This window comes from Artemia sp. Qi Xiang Cuo, chromosome 5 (genome assembly GCF_049724085.1).
Source record: "Artemia sp. Qi Xiang Cuo chromosome 5, ASM4972408v1, whole genome shotgun sequence".
Taxonomy (NCBI): Eukaryota; Metazoa; Arthropoda; class Branchiopoda; order Anostraca; family Artemiidae; genus Artemia; species Artemia sp. Qi Xiang Cuo.
The window spans coordinates 59,897,601-59,915,931 of NC_142798.1; the positions used below are offsets into that span (position 1 = coordinate 59,897,601).

The 18,331-nt window shown below is 35.6% G+C and overlaps 1 protein-coding gene across 1 annotated transcript in view; it reads right to left on the reverse strand.

Annotated features, from left to right (window-relative positions):
* Positions 1-18,331, reverse strand: part of LOC148952335 (uncharacterized) — a 97,867-nt gene that overhangs the window by 37,373 nt on the left and 42,163 nt on the right. The window contains exons 10-13 of the mRNA XM_089089790.1: positions 12,651-12,787; positions 9,800-10,815; positions 6,562-6,867; positions 3,103-3,259 (exon numbers count right to left, since the gene is read on the reverse strand). Of these exons, the coding sequence (XP_088945916.1) occupies positions 3,103-3,259; positions 6,562-6,867; positions 9,800-10,815; positions 12,651-12,787 (1,616 nt within the window). The remainder of the gene's footprint in view (positions 1-3,102; positions 3,260-6,561; positions 6,868-9,799; positions 10,816-12,650; positions 12,788-18,331) is intronic.

An 18,331-nucleotide genomic window follows, 5' to 3' on the forward strand; every position in this document is an offset into this window, starting at 1 on the left:
CGCTACGCTTACGCTTCCGCTAAGCGAGCATTTTAGCTGCAGAAAGACGTTCCATACTGAGGATATGCGATTCCGGATCTCCTCTGATGATTTCCCAGCTTTTATCATTCATTTATCATTGAGCCAAGGTATTTAAACGACTGAACGTCCTCGATTTGACTAGCATTTAGAGTCAAAGGGGTGTCATCCATCTCAGCTGTCCGCATCGTTTTCGTCTTCGGCAGACTTTTTTGGAGGCCAGTCAAAAGTGCTCTGCTTGCTACTTCGTATACTCTTATATTTATAGGAAATAGTATACTCTGAATATTAAATCTAGATAAATTGTACCGATGGCAGATTGAAGTCGTTGCTGACTGCATAAAGAAAATATAGTAACAAAAATTGCACCCCCAACAAATCATCACCAGTCACGGCATCAACTATAGAAGATTGTATTCAGGGCAAATGGTAACGATAGGTTAGAGCAATCTTGCGTGACTGCAATCATCTGAACCGGTGGGTGTAGTTTTCCATGAATGCAATACCCCGAATTGAAATCTTTTCCAGGTGTATTCTTTAGTTAGATACTAAAATCTCGCCACTCTTCAGAGCAAACAACAAAAGCATTCCTTTGAGGGATCAGGCTAAATGGACTCAACAGAGAAAACTGACACACAAAACCGCCACACCGCCCCCCCCCCCCAATTTTTTTCCTTACTCATTGCTTCTAACAAACGGCTAGATATTTACAGGTTCAAGAAAATGTCACCAGCAAAAGGTATCTTTGCAGGACAGCCCTCGTGAATCACTTCAATCATTACAGCCTAGGAATATTTCTCCTAGAAAACTGATTCCTCGGAAATATGCACCAGCGAAAGATGCTGCACACCGAAAATTCTATTCACAGATTGCACCTGTTGGTTCAACCAACAGAGAGAAAAATTACATTAAAGATAATGAGGTTTTTATAACATCAAATAAAATCATCAGCACTTCGTCCAAGCGTCATGACTTTAATATGAAATGGCAGACAAAAGATAGAGACAGATCGTCCAATTCAGATTCAGATAGGCTATTACTTCACTAAAAAAATACAGTGCAATTTTTTCTCATCACAGCCTATCAGCCTCCCCCACCCCAATTCCCCACCGTCTTACAATCCCTACCAAAAACCAACAAATTCTAACCACCTTTTTTAATAATAAAAAATTTCGACTTTCTTTTAAACAAACTAAGTTTTTAGAGAGAGAGAAGGGCTTTATTAAAAGAAATAAAACACATTAACAACAAAACCCGAAGCTTATAAAACTTGTATGGGCAGACATCACCCTTTACAAAACCCTACATACACAATTACCACCAGCCATCCTTAGCACCCTCCCCCCCCCCTAAAAAAAATTACAAAACGATAAATAACAATAAAATAAAGAAATAAATAAAAATTAACGAAATAAATAAATTATTTCGAATTACCAGCCGCTCTGGTACTGCCCGGGAAACCATTCCACATTGAAACAGCATTGTTTCTAATAGCGAAATTCAATCTCGTTGATTGTCGGATTTCATGAACCAGATGATCTACGTTTCTTGTGCCATATTCATAGAGGCAGAATTCTGGGAAAACAAACATATTCCAGAAGCACCCAGGGGACAACTTATTTAAACACTGAAGTACAGAACCTGATTGCTGGTAGTCACGCTGTTGTCCAACGTTCAGAACACCAAGCTTTTTATAACATGCACCAGCATTTTCACACTGGTGCAACTCACCGAGTACTCTCATTGCTTTATTTTGCACTATTTATATCCTTTTGTAGTTAGTTATGGAATTACTGGACTATAAAGAGCACGAGTACCCTGCATAGGGTTCAAGAATGCAGTTATATATAAGTTTGAGGGTTGATACTGGAAATATATTTTTCAGTAATGACAGAACAGTGCAGACAAAATTTTACACTGACGCTTTTAACGATTACCGAATAATCGATTTTGAAAGATATTTTTTTGTATTTTGGCGGAATGTCAATGAGTCCTCTGAATCCCCTTAATTGCTAAATCTCACCCTTTACTGAGAACATAAACTTACACATAAGTAACTTCGCCGAATAAGGGAGGATTCGAGAAAACTAACGGCAAATCCCATGAAAACAAAGGATGCGAACAAGGATCCCAAGCTATCAGGAGGTCTAAAGAGATGAATGGCGTCATCTCTCCCCGCAGGGTATACACTTTATTTAGAGCACGATCCTCTTACCAACTGAGCTAACAAGCTTAAATATCCCAGACATTTGAAACATTTCAAATACCGCTTTTCAACATGTTCGAAAAGCTCGCGGTGTTAAAGGAGAAAGTAAAAAAGTTACAAAATTCTATTCACTATAACCAGTTTTTTCGCTCTGAAATGGATTAATTATAATCAAAGTAAAGTGATATGACGGCTGCCACTCTTTTCTACTCGGTCACTAAGGTGAGAAAAATAACTGTACACAAGAGGGGGAATTGAGGGGGTCCCCCCTGAGAGTGATCCAAATCATCAGTTTTAGATACAATGGAAGTATTAATCTTTCATTTAGCCACATGAAATATAAATCAACTGAATGAGCGAAGAACTACTTAAATTAATTTAGTAAAAGTGGTTTATTTTCTCTTTTTACATCAACTTCGATCTACTTTCACTTTTTAAAGCACATAAATGTAGAAATGCTGAAAAAAAGGAAGCTAGCCTTCATGTTCTCTGGTAATATAACACGACAAAATATTTCAGCAATAAAGTATCACTTAAAACTACTGGAAGATTTATAGTGCATTTCCTACTTGTTCGACAAAGATAAATATCAAGACACTAATAATTTGGCTTTTTCTTCGAAAAGTAAAATCAAAGTCAGTAAATTTCATTCAAAGATGACGAATTTTATACACAGCATGGCAAGCATACATTATTTTTCCACATGGTTTAAGGATCGAGATGTAGAAAGTTTTTCTTATCATTGGATTGAGGGGGATAAGAGAACTTTTAATTTTAGGGGAAGGGGGTAAACGCTTTTTTTTCCAAGAACTGTAAACGAACGACATAATTGTATATTAAAAAAAAAAACAAAAAAAAAAAAAAACTGAAAGACTCACCTAAATTCACTGACAACAGAGCAGCCGTCTTCTTGTAGACCTTGCACCCCCGGAGTACGAACACTGTCTAGAGACTCAATGGAACTTGCACGAGAAAACATTAAAGGAGTTTGCTCAGGATAAAACTCTGACTGAGCTCTGAAGGTTACTGCTTTACCTACAGAAAATTAACAAGCATGTTATGAGAAATATGACATTATTAACAAACATGAGTCAGAATAATAAAAACAGACAATCCATTAAATTGTTACATGTAGCCGCTATGCTGTCATCCTAAGCATAAAAGACATATCTTAAGGAATTCCAACCTACAATATATTCAAAAGAAAAAAAAATCTGCCTTCTGGCAGAGAGTATTTGAATGAACTAACCTACCATACCCACTGAATTTACGTTTTGTTTTGTGAATTACGTTTTTATCTTACGTTTCACGTATCTTACGAAAATTACATTTTGTTTTCTACTGAGGAATAGGGCTTAGTTATCTTCGGACAACACTAAAGTTTTACATCTACGTTCATCAAAGTTTTACTTTTTTCACAATAAACATCTTGTGAGATTTAACAATAGCCTATAATTTCAGATTCGACACCAAAATACCCAGCATGACTTTTTATCCTTTTTGTAGTTACCGAATAATTTTATAAAGTATGATTTTTAAGATGCACATTTATATGCACTGGAATAATGCACAAAATTTCATATTTTAATCATATACTTTTCAACCATGGCCTCATGAACTCGTCTGCAATTCTGTATAAGCAGCTGTTACTGAGACAAACGATTGTCGTATGTGCGCTCAGAATAATGCTTTCTCTAAACAAAAATGTGATGAATGTATATTGCTAATCAAGAAAGCAGTATATCCACTAAAAGAATCCACTTTTCGCTTGGCATACCGCGCAGCACTGAATATTTGATTAAACGGAAGTATATGACACGTATCTTAGCGACAAAAAGCAAACTTTACTGAGAAAAAACGTGCTTACACTTTTCGTTTCTAATTCAAAAGAATTCAAGGGAAAAGCTACTAAGGAATACAAAAAGCTCGGCCTTCCACGGCATTTTGGTTACTGGACTCAATGAAAGAATATTTTCTATTAATATCTTGATGAACGTATCAGCATAAGTAAGGATTTACAGAAGTATATTCTGAACACTAAACGCCTTCATGGGCAATATTTGGCTGACTGGTGGCTAACACGTTCATGATGGGTCTCTTCAGGCTCGAAATTCAGGCTCATGAAAAACCACCTTCTTTGATCTAAAGAGGCAGTCTAATGAGAGGTGATGCTCCTAAGTAACTTTTTTTCGGAAGATAAATCTGTTTTATCTTTGGAGAAAAAGGGTCTATCTAAGGCCAAACGAAAAGTTGGCTCCCCCGAATGAGGTGGGAAGGGGTCATAAGAAAGGATTAGAGGCAAGAGTAAACTTTCGAGTAGATTGGAGTGGAAGATGAGCCTGCGTAGTTGTGTGGGCCTCAGGAGACGTGGTTGCTGCAATGAGTTGATCGTCTTGATCTCTCATTTTTAACAAATGAGTAAAGAAACTTATTGCTAGTTCTTGATAAATGGCTATACTTATTTTCCCCCAAAAGTTTCATACTATTGAAAAAATGACCTCTAAACTGGACTTTAAAAATCATATACACAAATTAAGGTGAAAAATTCGTCGTAAATGAAGAATATTAAGAAATAAAAAACATGTTTTAGTTTCAGATAATTCTTTTGTCCTCCTAAGGTACGCTAAAAACGGTCCAGAATTCTTATTGATTAATTCTGAACAATTTGGAGTCCTCGTAAATCTAAAAGGGAAAGTCAACATCCAAACGCTCGAGCAATACTGAAAATAGCATTCAACTAATAAAAAATATGAAGTTCTTACGATTTGGTACAGAAACAGAAACTTTAATCTCTGCTAAGAACCGAGATTCCTCGACTCCGTTGCTGTAAGTTTACTAGGATATTCCTTAAACGACAGAGTTGAATCAATATAAATACCTAAGTATCTAAATATATCTACCCGTTTTATGGAGGAATTTCGAATTTTAATAGTTTTAAATTAAACACGCTTCACTGACCTCCGGCGGTTTTAAGGGTAGGACAGAGGGGGCACTTGCCCCGGGTGCATAAATTTTAGGGGGACGCAAAATTTTAAATAAATAATCTAAGGGTGATAATCATTTTGTAATTTTGAAATTTTATTTGAAATTGAAATAAAGTAGAGGGCGCACATAATAAATGCGAATAATTAAATAATAATAATTAAAATAATTAATAATAATTAAATTATTTAAATAATCACAAAAAAATTAATAATTAATTAATAAACTGAAAGTAATTTTGTTAATAAATGAAAATTTCATTAACATTTGACCTGACAATGTTGTGGGAGGCAGGGGAGGGACGCTTATCTAGATTTTGCCCCTAGGATAAGAGAGGCCATAACTGCCACTGCTGACCTCAAACTTCTCCGAAAAGCCATAAATCCCGAATCCTGTAGGTTAAGTACTCACTGGATTAGCATGAAACCAAAAATTTACATTCAGAGCAACAGTCTCAAGGGACAATCATAGATCCTCCTCGTTGCCCGCCTTCATTCATGCAATTTGGAAGGTCATTTATAAATATGAAAAGAAAATTATCGGCCAAAATACAGATCCCTGCGGTACCCCTATATTTTCTAGCAGAAAAACATGAGATGATTCATTTCATTACCAACTTGGACTATACGATCTCATTAAATCATGAGCTATTCCACAAATTCCTAAATTTTACAACTTATCAAAAATAATCACACTGTATCAAAAGCTTTTTAATGTAAAAATATAGTTGCCACCAAATAATTATCATCCATAGCCACTGATAGGAACTGATGTAAGGCAGCTACTGCTTGCTCGCTCTGCTGACCTACCACTCAAGAAACTAAAGAAACTACACAAATAAGTACGCGTGTGCATAAATATATTGGGAGGCAAATCCGATAATTGAGTTCTATATATCAGTTGACTAGTTCTCATTTCTCACAAGAGAAATAATTGAAGAACACGGGGCATTTGAATCTATCGACTATGAACTTTCGGAAATAGAACTCGGAAATAGTCGACCCACTATCGAGTATTTCCACCTTGATAAATTCCTCGGACTTATTCCTTTTTCTTGACAACTTATTATTAAGTATAAAAATTACCTGCAAAAAGCCCAATGAAAGGATTAAATAAAAAGAAGCCCGTTGAAATTTTTAGAGCGGGCAAATTTTTAGAAAATGTTTTCTTATCTGATACAAACGTTATTTCTAATTTTAATATAACATACTTGAACTTCATACATACTTTTGGTCTTTCAGGGCAACAGCTGTTCCTTGCCGTCTTCTGAAGACACCTTGTTTCGGTCCTTTCATAGATTTTCTTTCACTTTTTTTCTATTTACTAAATAGAGAGAAAAACAAAAAAGAGAGTACCTTTGTCAACCCTTGCTACTTCTTTGGTTTCCTCCGCCTTGTCTATTTCTTTGACATCTTGTTCTTTTTCCTCATCGTTTCCTAGTTCAATCGAATTTTCTGATGAAATTCTTGACACAAATCCTGGAGTTCCTTCCGTTAGATAAGTTTGTGGTTTTTCTCCTTCAGGGTAATCCTCATCAAAGTTCACAGGATTGCACTGTTCATCAACGTCCTTCGATTCATTCTGGGAAATTTTTACTGGATCACGAAGATCTGTTACTGATGTTGCATGCGAGAAATTCGCAGGGGTTTCATAAGGCGTACCTAAAAATGACAGAATGGAGAATCAGGATTTTGAAGTCTTTTCTAAGGCTAAACTTGATTACTTTGAATATTCAAAATTTTCGTTTCAAATGCTCAAAATACGTAATAACGAACAAAATGTTTAAACTACTCAATGCTCAAGATATGCACTACTCAAAATACCCAGTATTCCAGATACGCTCGTAACACCCAAATACCTTACACACCTCATAAAACCCAAAACACTTAAAACTGGATTCTCAAAATTTGCCAGATTTTGACACTCTCTTAAAAATATATAAATACGGGATTAAGTAGTAAGCCTAAGCTGGTCATTTGTATTGATGTTTTTGATTATCATATTTTGCTCCAATTTAATATTCCTTCAGTATATTAAGGTAAAAAAACTTTTAAAGTAACATTGGCGACGAAGTTATATATTATGAAGTTTAGAAAAATTTTGTAAAAAAAGGATAAAAAATCCTTAATATGGTAATAGCTGGTAATTAAACTAAGAAAAGAATAAACAGAACAACCTACCCTTTTAAGTAAACTTCCGAGCTTATTTTGGAGTCATTCGTATCGGAGCATCCAGCCATATATAAAATACACAAACTATGAAGAATAATCAATTTTAGCCATTAATTTTCAGTTTTATAGATTCCCCTTATCTACCATGTGTAGGGGGATGATCAAAATATCAAAATAAGCCGTTCACCTGTTCAAAAATTTGCAAAATTGAGAATATAGTAGAACTAAAATATTCAAGTTTTATTTGCCAGTTCTTTTAGCTTCTAAATTCAAATTGTATCCATCTAAATGAATTTAGATAGTTCAGTTGCCAAACTGATTTAATACGTAAAGTAGATAAAACTGGAGAAAAACAAAAATAAGTAGTTCAAAATACATTACAATTCACCACGATGGAAAAAAAATTCGGTATTTCTGTAGTTATTTATATGTTTGAGCACACAGAAAGTCGTTAATTACATTTTAGTATAGAACCAATAGCATTGGCTTCTAAAAAAATAAAAAGAAAGAAAGATCTTGATGCCAAGATGTTTTGAATTTTGTGCTTTTAATGGACAATGGAAACAAAATAACTCCAGCAAATTTACTATCAGTATGCAAAGAATCTCCTTGACCTCCCACCTTGGGCAGGCAATTCTTGGGCCACTATGAGATACGGCATTACAGATCCTGTAGCTGCCACCAGCAGATGCATTGATGTATAACCCAACAAATACACCAATTATAAAATGGTAAAATTATCGCGTTTTGTGCGTTATGATTGTGCCTGTATACGTGTGTTATGAATTTCGTCTTTTTTTGTATTTAATTTGTCATTTTTGACCTATCTCTTTTTCCATATTATAATACATATATCCTTTATCTTTACAATAGGTCATAAATAAATTCAATTCAATAAAAAAAAAAAATAAAAAAAATGAACTATCAAACAGTTCGTAAGGAGCGACTCGGCCGAATAGTAACCGAAACTCTAAAAACGGAATCTTGATAACAATAGATACATCAAAGTATTGGTTTTACGTACTGATTTCAAATACATAAAATTCGTTAGGTTTAATGTTTACCCATCAAAAGCTACGAGCCTGAGAAATTTGCATATTTTTCTAAAAAAAAAAACACCCCCCAAAAATCAAGGAATCTTAAGGGAAATCACATCATCAGATTCGGCGTAAACGAGAACCCTACTGCAGAGGTGTCAAGCCCCATCTGCAAAAATATGGAATTTTGTACATCAAATTTAGAAAGTTATTTTGTCCAGCATAGTTCAAGGATCCAAAAACTATGCCTTCGGGGATGACAGGACCCCACCCCCCAAAGCCCCCAGGGAAAGGACTATAAGCTATGAGGATATGGCTGTTGTTTACATATAGTTTTTGCTATTGGGGAGTATAGATATGTTTTTCAGGCGGGGAAATTTTCTACGGGGAAACTTTTCCCAGGGGAGGAAATTTTTTGGGAATGAAGTTTCGAGGGGAAATAATACACGGGGGGTATTTGCCAGAATTCCTACATGAGATTCCTTTTTATTTATCTTACTTTCTCAACGGCGACTAAATTTTACATGTACATATGTTCTGGGGGAATTGTCTGGTGGAAATTTAGAGCGGGGCTGAAGTAGTCTGGGGGATTTTTCTGCAAGGGGGAGGAAGGGGGTGGGGATTCTGCAGGAACATTTTTCTTTTTTTGGGTGGGAGGGGGATTTCCGTGAAAATTTATCCATGATTTGAAAAACGATCAGAAATTATAAAAAAAAGTCTTTTTTCAAATGAAAGTAGACTAAGGAGAATTCTCTAGGCGGAATTGTCCGCAGGAAGTTTTTCGGGGAGAATTTTCAGAGGATAGAATTTTACAGGGAGGAGGAGGGGGGGATTTTACGTCTGAAGAAATTTCAATGCAGGGATTTTTACGGGGGGGGGAGGGATTGTCCATTGAGGGTGAATTTCCGGGAAAGTGAATTTCCCGACATTATTTGAAAACCAATCGGAAAATGAAAATAAAAATCAACTGAACATTAAAATATAAAAAGAATATAAATTATTCAGTATATGAGGGGAACTGCCCCCTCTTCATTACCTCACTCTTTACGCTAAAGTTTGACTTTCGTCCTAATCTTTAAGAACGACTCCTGAAACACAAGGGCAGTTTAATTAGAATAAGAATCTTTTTTGGAGCACTAAAAAACTTTAGAGTGAAGAGGGATTTATTGAGGAGGGGACATTTCGCCTCATATACGGAATAGTTTCTGTTTGTTTTATGTTTTAATGTTGTTCCTTACTTAAAGCTGAAAAAGTTGATTGTTTTATTGAGTCTTCTGCATAGAATTGCTTTGTAAACCATGTAAAATAAAGACCAAATTATTAAGTTCGTCTAGACAGCCCTCCTCTAACTCACATAACGTCGTTATAAACATGAAGAATCTTACCTTCAGTATAAAACGTTTTGACGGCATCTTCAGCAAAGTCCCTTTGGTCTTTTATCTTTTCAACGTCATCACGTTCTCCGTATCTAGCACCGAAATTAGTTGGTTGCTCCGGCTCCTCTATATTAGTTTCACTATAAACACCATACACCATAACTTTCTTAGCACTGCTTGGATTCCTATCGACGGGTCCTTTTGCCTGAATTAGTTTCATAGAGGACATTTCGGCATATTTTGCACTATAGTCAATTGGCTGGTCGGGATTATCATCATATGATGGCAAGGAAGGTCTGGGCCTATGATCTTTTGGATAAAGGTTTCGTAATGTATCATCACAACTTTTCCATGCTACTTTTGGATGCATGTATCTACTTGATGGCAGGTCAAAGTGTTTGTTTAATTGACGATCTAGGCTTGATGAGCGACATCCACCACCTGGCCCAAGGTTTCTGTTTAAAAACGAAGATTGGCCAAACCGCTTATCAAGTTGAGTATCTGAACGTATGCTTGTATTCATATCATCATTGCTAGTCTGGCGATTTAGAATATTAGGTGAAATAGAACGGTAACGTTGACCAACAGAACGATATGCTATTGCTTGCATAACAGTTCTGTCGAAAGGGTCTTGGGAACGTTCTTCACGAGGAGATGGACTTTCTATATTTTCACAAATTTCATCAATATTAGGATCGATTTCTTGTTCAAAAGCTCTTTGCTTCCTTGCTTGTAGGCTCGGTGTACGACTTCTGGATTCACTAGTGAATGGGTTGCCTTGAGGTTTCGAACTGAGTAGATTCTTTAAGGTGGCACTAGCCCCTAATGCTATCATTTTATGACGTGAATGAACTAAAGCCCGCAGCAGGGGTATAGCCCCAAGTTCAAACATGGTCTTTTGATCTTCAGGGCATCGAGCAGATAGATTCCAGAGCGTTCCACAAGCATTGCTAACAACGGTCAAACTAGGTGACCGGAGCTGTTGCAGAAGCACTGATATGCAGTTGTTGCGACGAAGAACCTGTCTGAAAGAGAAATCCTATTAGTTTTCTAGAAACATTTTAAAAAGGACTACCGATGTTAAGAAAGACATCAGAAAAAAAAGGAACAATAAAAAGGGTTTTACAGCCATATGGTCAAAGCAGGTGAAATAGCCAAAATGGTCAAACGACGATTTTTTTTCTAAAAATTGCCGACGGGTTATAAAGGAAAGAAGTGTGAATACAGAAAAATGATTTCCTAACCAATAATAATGTGCAATCAAAGTTAGTTCTTTACATAATCCACTTGATAATTGAGGCATTTTTCATATTTCTTTTGCAATATTAGAGAAGTTTTGCAATATTCTCTCAATAAAATGTCGCCATCAATGTTTTAAAGTCATTTGTGACGCTTTCAAACGATCTTGGGACCAAAAAGGTGTATTGTTTGAGGAATCTATTCGGCAGAGGGCACAATTGCTCTACATTGTCGTTATGAAACTTTGCGATGCCTATAAAGAGCTATTCAAAACGAAAAAAGAAGCACACTGACTTTTGGAATTGTTCTGATCCACGGCAATTCCAGTTCTCACAGTGCTCATGTACCCCCACGGCCCTTTTCGCAAATTAAACGGGACCCATACATTTTCAAAAACATACCATATAATCCCAACCTAGCGCCAAGTGAATTCCATCCCCAATTGCAGATACGACTTGGGAGGCACCTCTTCCAAACTTAATGAGGAGGTCCATCACAACTCAACTCAAATCATTGGCAGCGACGTTTTATGAAGAGGGTATTGCAAAACTTGTTCATCGGTATAACAAATTCCTCAATCGCTACGGTGATTAAAGAGAAGAAATATTGATTATACATTACTTTTGGGAATAAATCATTTTTGTACAGCCATCCGTCTTTCTTTTAAAGCCAATCACAGATTTAAGAAAAATCCAACCTTGTATTTTACTAAGTCTTGAAAAATATTCATCAGCTAGTCGTAAACGAGGTTAGCTTATTATACGAGTACTATATAAATGTTGCTCCATTTAATATTTCACATTTGAACCATTTTGAGAAAACGGCGCTAGATGACGGTCCTGTTTTCTTTTTTTAAGAGCATTGTCTCCAGTATATAAGGTATTTGCAAGCTGGCTAGCAACCTCGGCTTAGCTTTCCATAAGAACTCGTTACTAGCTAAAAGCTGTCATATTAATATTTGCGACAAGACAAAAAATGGCTAGACTTGAAAGGCGAACCCAGGCCACTTGTAGAAAGTGTTTCTGGCTAGCGGTTTTCAGCCCCAAATTTAAATTACTATAGCCATGGCATTCGCCATAGGTATAGCAATGTACTCTTTATTATTTCGTAAATCAAAATATTCAGAAAATGAACAGTCTACCGAAAATCTTACAGAACTATAAAAGAGACCCAATTAGTAGTGCCAGTTTATTGAGATGAATTGATTAGGCCAATATTTTAAAAATGAAGGCCTTTTCAGTCGATATTCGGGATAACTTACACTAGTCGATCTTATAAGTCAGCTTCACATTCCATTAGATTTCTGCGCCTGTCATTTTTTCCCCGTTAAGACATGACTTGTCGTCGCGAATACCCGCTATGCTCTTAGATTATAATGCATAAAGATTCAAACGAGACCAACTTAGCGGGATTGTTCAACTAACAGAACTCGCACTCTAATTATTTTAACCACACGATTGTATTTTTGCCTTTCCTACTTTTTTGCTTTGTTTTTGACACTCATAATGATAAAATGCCGAATTCTACACCACTCGTGTAAAAAATCATCAACATCCACGAATAGTTGTAAACTATACATTCTTATACAGATATAACATAAATAAAGAAAATACAACGGTACCTAAGTTCTTCTTTCATGGCAATGTGATTGGAAATATTCCTTAAAATACCCCCGCCGTTTTCCACGATCGAAACAGTATTGGATAGAAGGGCGTCAACTAAAAAAGCCACTGATCCATCGATTTGACATATCTCTACCTAAAAAGAAATAAAGCCTTTCTGAAAGATGTCTTAAAACTTAATTCAATATTCAAAACTCACGAGCAACAGTGACATAAACTGATTTTCGGTATACTTTTAGTGAGCTTAATCTCTTCACGAGCCTTGTTGAAGTACAGTGAATTGATGATCTGTTTTGGTAATAAGGGGTCCAGAGCTGGATTCCCGCTGTTGCAAGGTTGGGCCAGTGGCAATACTAGGCATGGATAGGGGGCGGTAGCCCCCTCCCTCATTTTTTTTACATCTGACATTAAATCATTTTATTTTATGTTTTCACATTCCTATTAGGGTGCTTAATTGACTAAAAAGTTGTCGCCATTGTAATTTTTTGTATCTCACTAAAACATCATTACCTTTCGTTTCCTCCGTGAATCGTGACTCACAAGTTAAGTGGTATTTTATTGTTCTTTGTTAGCAACGCTCCTGGCACCGATCTGTCGGTTTCGTCTATCACCCACAGTTATAGGGTTACATTTGTTCGTAGTAATTTAGATTATGAATGTGATACGTCCAGTTAATCATAGAATTTTAATAGGTGATCTTTTATAAGTGCAATAGCAAAATGAACGTTACTTGAAGTGCTGACCGCATATTCAAGATTTAGGTTATATCAAAGGTGGCTAAGCAACATCTACTGTTAAGTTTTTTAATCGGAACAAGAAGACCAGCAGATGTTCAGACGAACTCCCAGTAAAAACAAGAAGACTGGGATAGTGATGATGCTGAAGTAGACTCTACAATCTTAACCTTCTTCTCAAAATAACGAGGCTTCTTTACGTTCATGTGAACCATGTAGGCCAATGTGTTTTACCAACCTAGCAATAAGTCAGTCGTAATCTGATGGGCCTACCCAGCCTTATAATGCTGTCCTTAAAAAGACACTGTTTGACAATTTTCCTAGATCACTTAGTGCACTTTGGTACCACAAATTTAATTGGATTGAATACTGCAAAGAAAATGATTCAGTGATTTACTTTACATGCCGTCATTTTCCTAGTCCATCTGGAAACAGCGAGGACACTTTTATCAAAACAGGCTATAGCAATTGGTAAAACATTGACAATGTAAAAAACATTGACAATGTGAAAAATGTAAAAAAACACGAACTGTCTGAGGCTGACAAGGATTCGATCATAACGTATAGTAGTTATTTATCATCAGAAGCTCAAGGAACACCTGCAGTCAAGTTAAGCCAACAAGTTACTGAAATTTTTTAGAAATAACAGAAAAGTAGCAAGTACTTTCAGTAAAGTATTACTTTTTTGTGCACGTCAAGGAATCGGTTTGCGAGGGCACAGAGAACTGTAAATTATAAATTTCAAGGCAAAAATAAAGTAAGTTTTATAGAGCTCGTGGAGTTACTGAAGGGTGTTCCTAACAACGTTAAGTTAGCTTTTGATAGTCTTCCAAATAATGCTGCTTACATGTCAAAAGATTCTCAAAACAAATGTTTGACCATTTCTGCAGGAATAGTTCTGAAAAAGATTGTTGATGGGGTCAGTGAAGATAATGATGGGTTTTTTGCTTTAATTATTGATGAAGCCAGAGACATAAGTACAAAGAAACAAATGTCTATTTGCATCTGATATACAAGCAAAACAAGTGTTTGAACGGTTTTTGAGATTTGTTGAGCTTTTTGAGCTAACTGCAAAATCTCTCTGCTTAAAAGTATTAAGCTTTTTGGAAGAGTGGTTTGAATGTAAAGATATGTATTTTACAGGCTTACAGTGGTGCATCTGTAATGAGAGGACATTTGGGTGGAGTAAATGTTCTGGTTATAAAAGTGGCAGAAAATACATGTGTTTATGTGCACTGTTACGCACATCGCCTGAATTTAGTTATAGTTGACACAGCCGAAAATGTCAAAATAGTTGACAGTCAGCACCTACTCTCAAGACATCAAAAATTTAAAGATCCTCAAGAAAAGGATGATCACAAAAGAAGAATATACGAAATGCCACAGCAGAGTGATATTCGATGGGTCTGCAAATACAAAAGGTGTTATGTATTTCAAATCTAACTTGTTGTTGCAATTTCAGCGCTAGAGGAATTTAGGAGTTCTGTAGATAAAATGGAAGCTGCTACCGCTAAAGAATTTCCGCTACAGCTCAAGCAGTTTGATATTATGTTCACCCTTCAGTTTTTAGGAGAGATCTTAGAATACTCTAACACAACCTCAATAGCTTTGCAAAAGTTGGATTTACTTTTGGGCTCATAAATTAATTGATGGTTTGAAAAGACCGCCGCAAAATAAAAGATCAGAGCTTTTCTTGAGTGAATGCTGGACAATAACTTGTTGTTTGGTTTACAAAGTTGTAATACCATGTACTGACAAAGCTTCACAAGTAAATTTTAATCGTATGCAACAAGTATCCTCCAAGTATCGTGAATCAGTTCTTATGTCAACAACAGGCGAGAGAACAAATCTCATGCGAAAATCTTCATACAGATGTTGTTTGAAGTAATAGAATGACATCTGGGCTCGAACGGAGGTTTACCAACAATTCATCTGTTTTTGACGCACTTAAAGCATTAAACCCAACGAGCAATGGCTTTATATTTGTAGATACTATGATAGTTTTGCAGATCACTACAACACGTTTATAGACCAAACATGTTTAAAGTACCAAGTAAAACTAGCAAAACAAGTTTTATGTTAATTTCAAGGAAACATGAAAGAATTCTACTAGCTTTGTTTCAACAGACTTTTATACCCTAATTTTGCAAAGATTGCAAAAATTCTGTCCACTCGCTCTGTAATCAGTGCTGCGGCTGAAAGATGCTTTTCGATAATGAAAAGACTGAAAACTTACCTGAGATGTACAATGACTCCACAACGCTTAACAAATCTTTCGATTTTATCAATTGGAAGAAAAGTGAAAAGCTCTTAAAGAAGCGTGACGAAATCCTAGAATAGTTCAGCAAATTTGAAAGAGAAAAGCCACATTTATAAACATGGACCATGTAAATAACTTTGTAAACCTTAACTAATAAGTAAATCATGTAAATACAGTCAATCAAACAAATGTTCTTATGAATCAATACGCATTATTTTTTCCTTATCACAAAATAACTTATTTAAAAAAGTATTTTTTTTGCTACTATTTCATGTTGATTCTAAGCCTGTATTTCAATATTGCTTCAAACAAGGAATCAAAATATAGAATTGTAAAATCATTTTAACAAATTAGGGATCCGGACACTGTGGTATACCTTGCCCCCCCCCCTTCCCCCAGATTACGAGACCTAAAACTGCTACTGGGTTGGGCTATAGACTAGCTGTCTGTCCCTGCAAAACAGAACTAGCAACTGAAACGCTGGCTCTGGAGGGTCTTTATCCTTTATTTAAAATCTCTCCAAGATCCTTTAAATTATGTAAATTCCTTCATTAAAATTGCTCCAAAGGCCTTCTAATTGAATTAAACAAATTAGCCTCAAAATATATTTTTTTCTCATCTTCTCCCGAAAAATCCGGTTCTGTGTCCTGCTATATTTACAAGTCTTGCAAAATTAACCAAAAGCATGGAATTGTGTTTTAGTCACTTAATCTTGAGAGCTTTTCTGTATCTAAAACTTGAAACTCCGTCTTAAGACTTAGTATTTATCATTGAAGTTATCATTCGTAACAAAATAATTAAAAAGGAAGAGATAGTTACAGACACCAAGGATATAGAAATAGAATTCCCACCTCTCCTGATTTGGCTGACGGATGTCTTATATAACTTAGCATTGGAAGACATACTTTAAAATATAAATTTAGACCAAAAGAAGTATTCAAAAATATCTCCAACCCTATTGCTTGAAAAACGCTCAATCTCCTTTCACCACCCAAGGTTCTGCGCTGTACGCTCATTGAAAGTGTGTACTTTTTTTGGGGCGAGAAGAACAGAGCTGCCATAGCAGCGAAAAAAAAAACCATGCAATAAGGATTATTACAGAAAAATTGGCAATATGTTGAGGTACTATGTTTCGACCCCTTTGGATAAATGCCTAAACAATGGATATACGTATAAACTATAGGTGGACACATTCAAATGGAAATACAAATTTCCAGGAATTGGATGAAGAGTAGCACATATAATGCCAAACAAGTTCTAAGCCAGCCTTAACGGATCATGCTATATTAAAGGACGAGACAGCACATAGAATGTTCTAACTCAGCAGAGCTAGAAAAAGGTATAATTCCAGTAGTTATTTCACAAACTGATTCTAAACTGTATGGTTAGACCACATTCAAATGGCTATAAGCACGTGTATCGTAAAAGAAGTAAGTTCATTATCTATAGAGAAATTGACTACAAGATAAACCGATCTGATATGTACCAAATTTTTAATAGATGCTACAGGTCTAATTGATTATTTCTTGATATTTGCACTCTTTTTAAATATATATAAAAAACGTCATTTTAATATCTCAGTAGGCACAACCATGTTTCACAACCACAGCTGACTCATATATATCAGTTCAGTACAGTTGCTGTGCGAGTCTTTCCTATAATAATTTCCTTAATGATCATACATAGGCACAGTATAAATATATTATAAATTTGCTTCCCTTTTCTTTCGAAAATATTTTTTCCATTAATAGTGATCCCCATAGTCGTGATCCGAAGGGAACATTAACTCGAGTATATCCTTATAGAAATACAACTATAGCTTCTTTTGTAATAAGAAATTTTGTTCCTTGTGTATGAAATATAATACTGTCTACGATACAAACAGGACGACATCAAGTAGTTTTCATGGACACAACGAAGAGATTTTTCCTTACAAAAGAATAGAATTTATGTATGTGTGTTGTGTAAGTAGAATGTTTTTTGTATATGTGTGGATTTAGTAAAACTTACAAATAGAATAATATAAAATAGTATTTTTTTTAGAATACATAGAATAGAAGACTTCACATCTACTCCCAACAGGCCCTTAGGGGTTTTCTTAACAGGTGCAGCAAAAAATGTTCTGTATTTTTTTTTGTGAAATAAAATTATGTTATCTTATCTTAAAAGTTAATGATATTCTTTCTCGGTACTATCTACAGATGTCCAAGATAGCCTCTTCTGTATTTTCTTGGAATCTAATCCTAAAAAATCCACTGTTTTTGTTCTTTTTTGTGAATGTTAACCAAGTCCAAGGGGTTCGCTTCTATCTCTTGTGCCATTGACCTGAAAGGTTCTATGACACTGAATAGTCAGCCAGGAAGTATGCTATATTAATGATATAATAATGCCCAAAGAGTGCAGGTAATATAAAAGAGTGGGAACTGCCGCCAGTGTTGAAGAAAACTATCAGTACCATCTAAAGATTGGTATCTCATGAATTTTGTTTCATACTTCACAATTTTCTTTTCTTTGAAAAACTGAAGTCAGACACTTACAAGTGTTACAACACCAACTTTGACAATTGCACTAATTGTACTAAGTTTATTTGATCACCATACCTATAAATACCAAGAAACACCGAACGAAAGATGGCGTTCGTGGTTTTTGGTCGATACTAGCGCCAGTTCCCACTCTCGTACGTTAC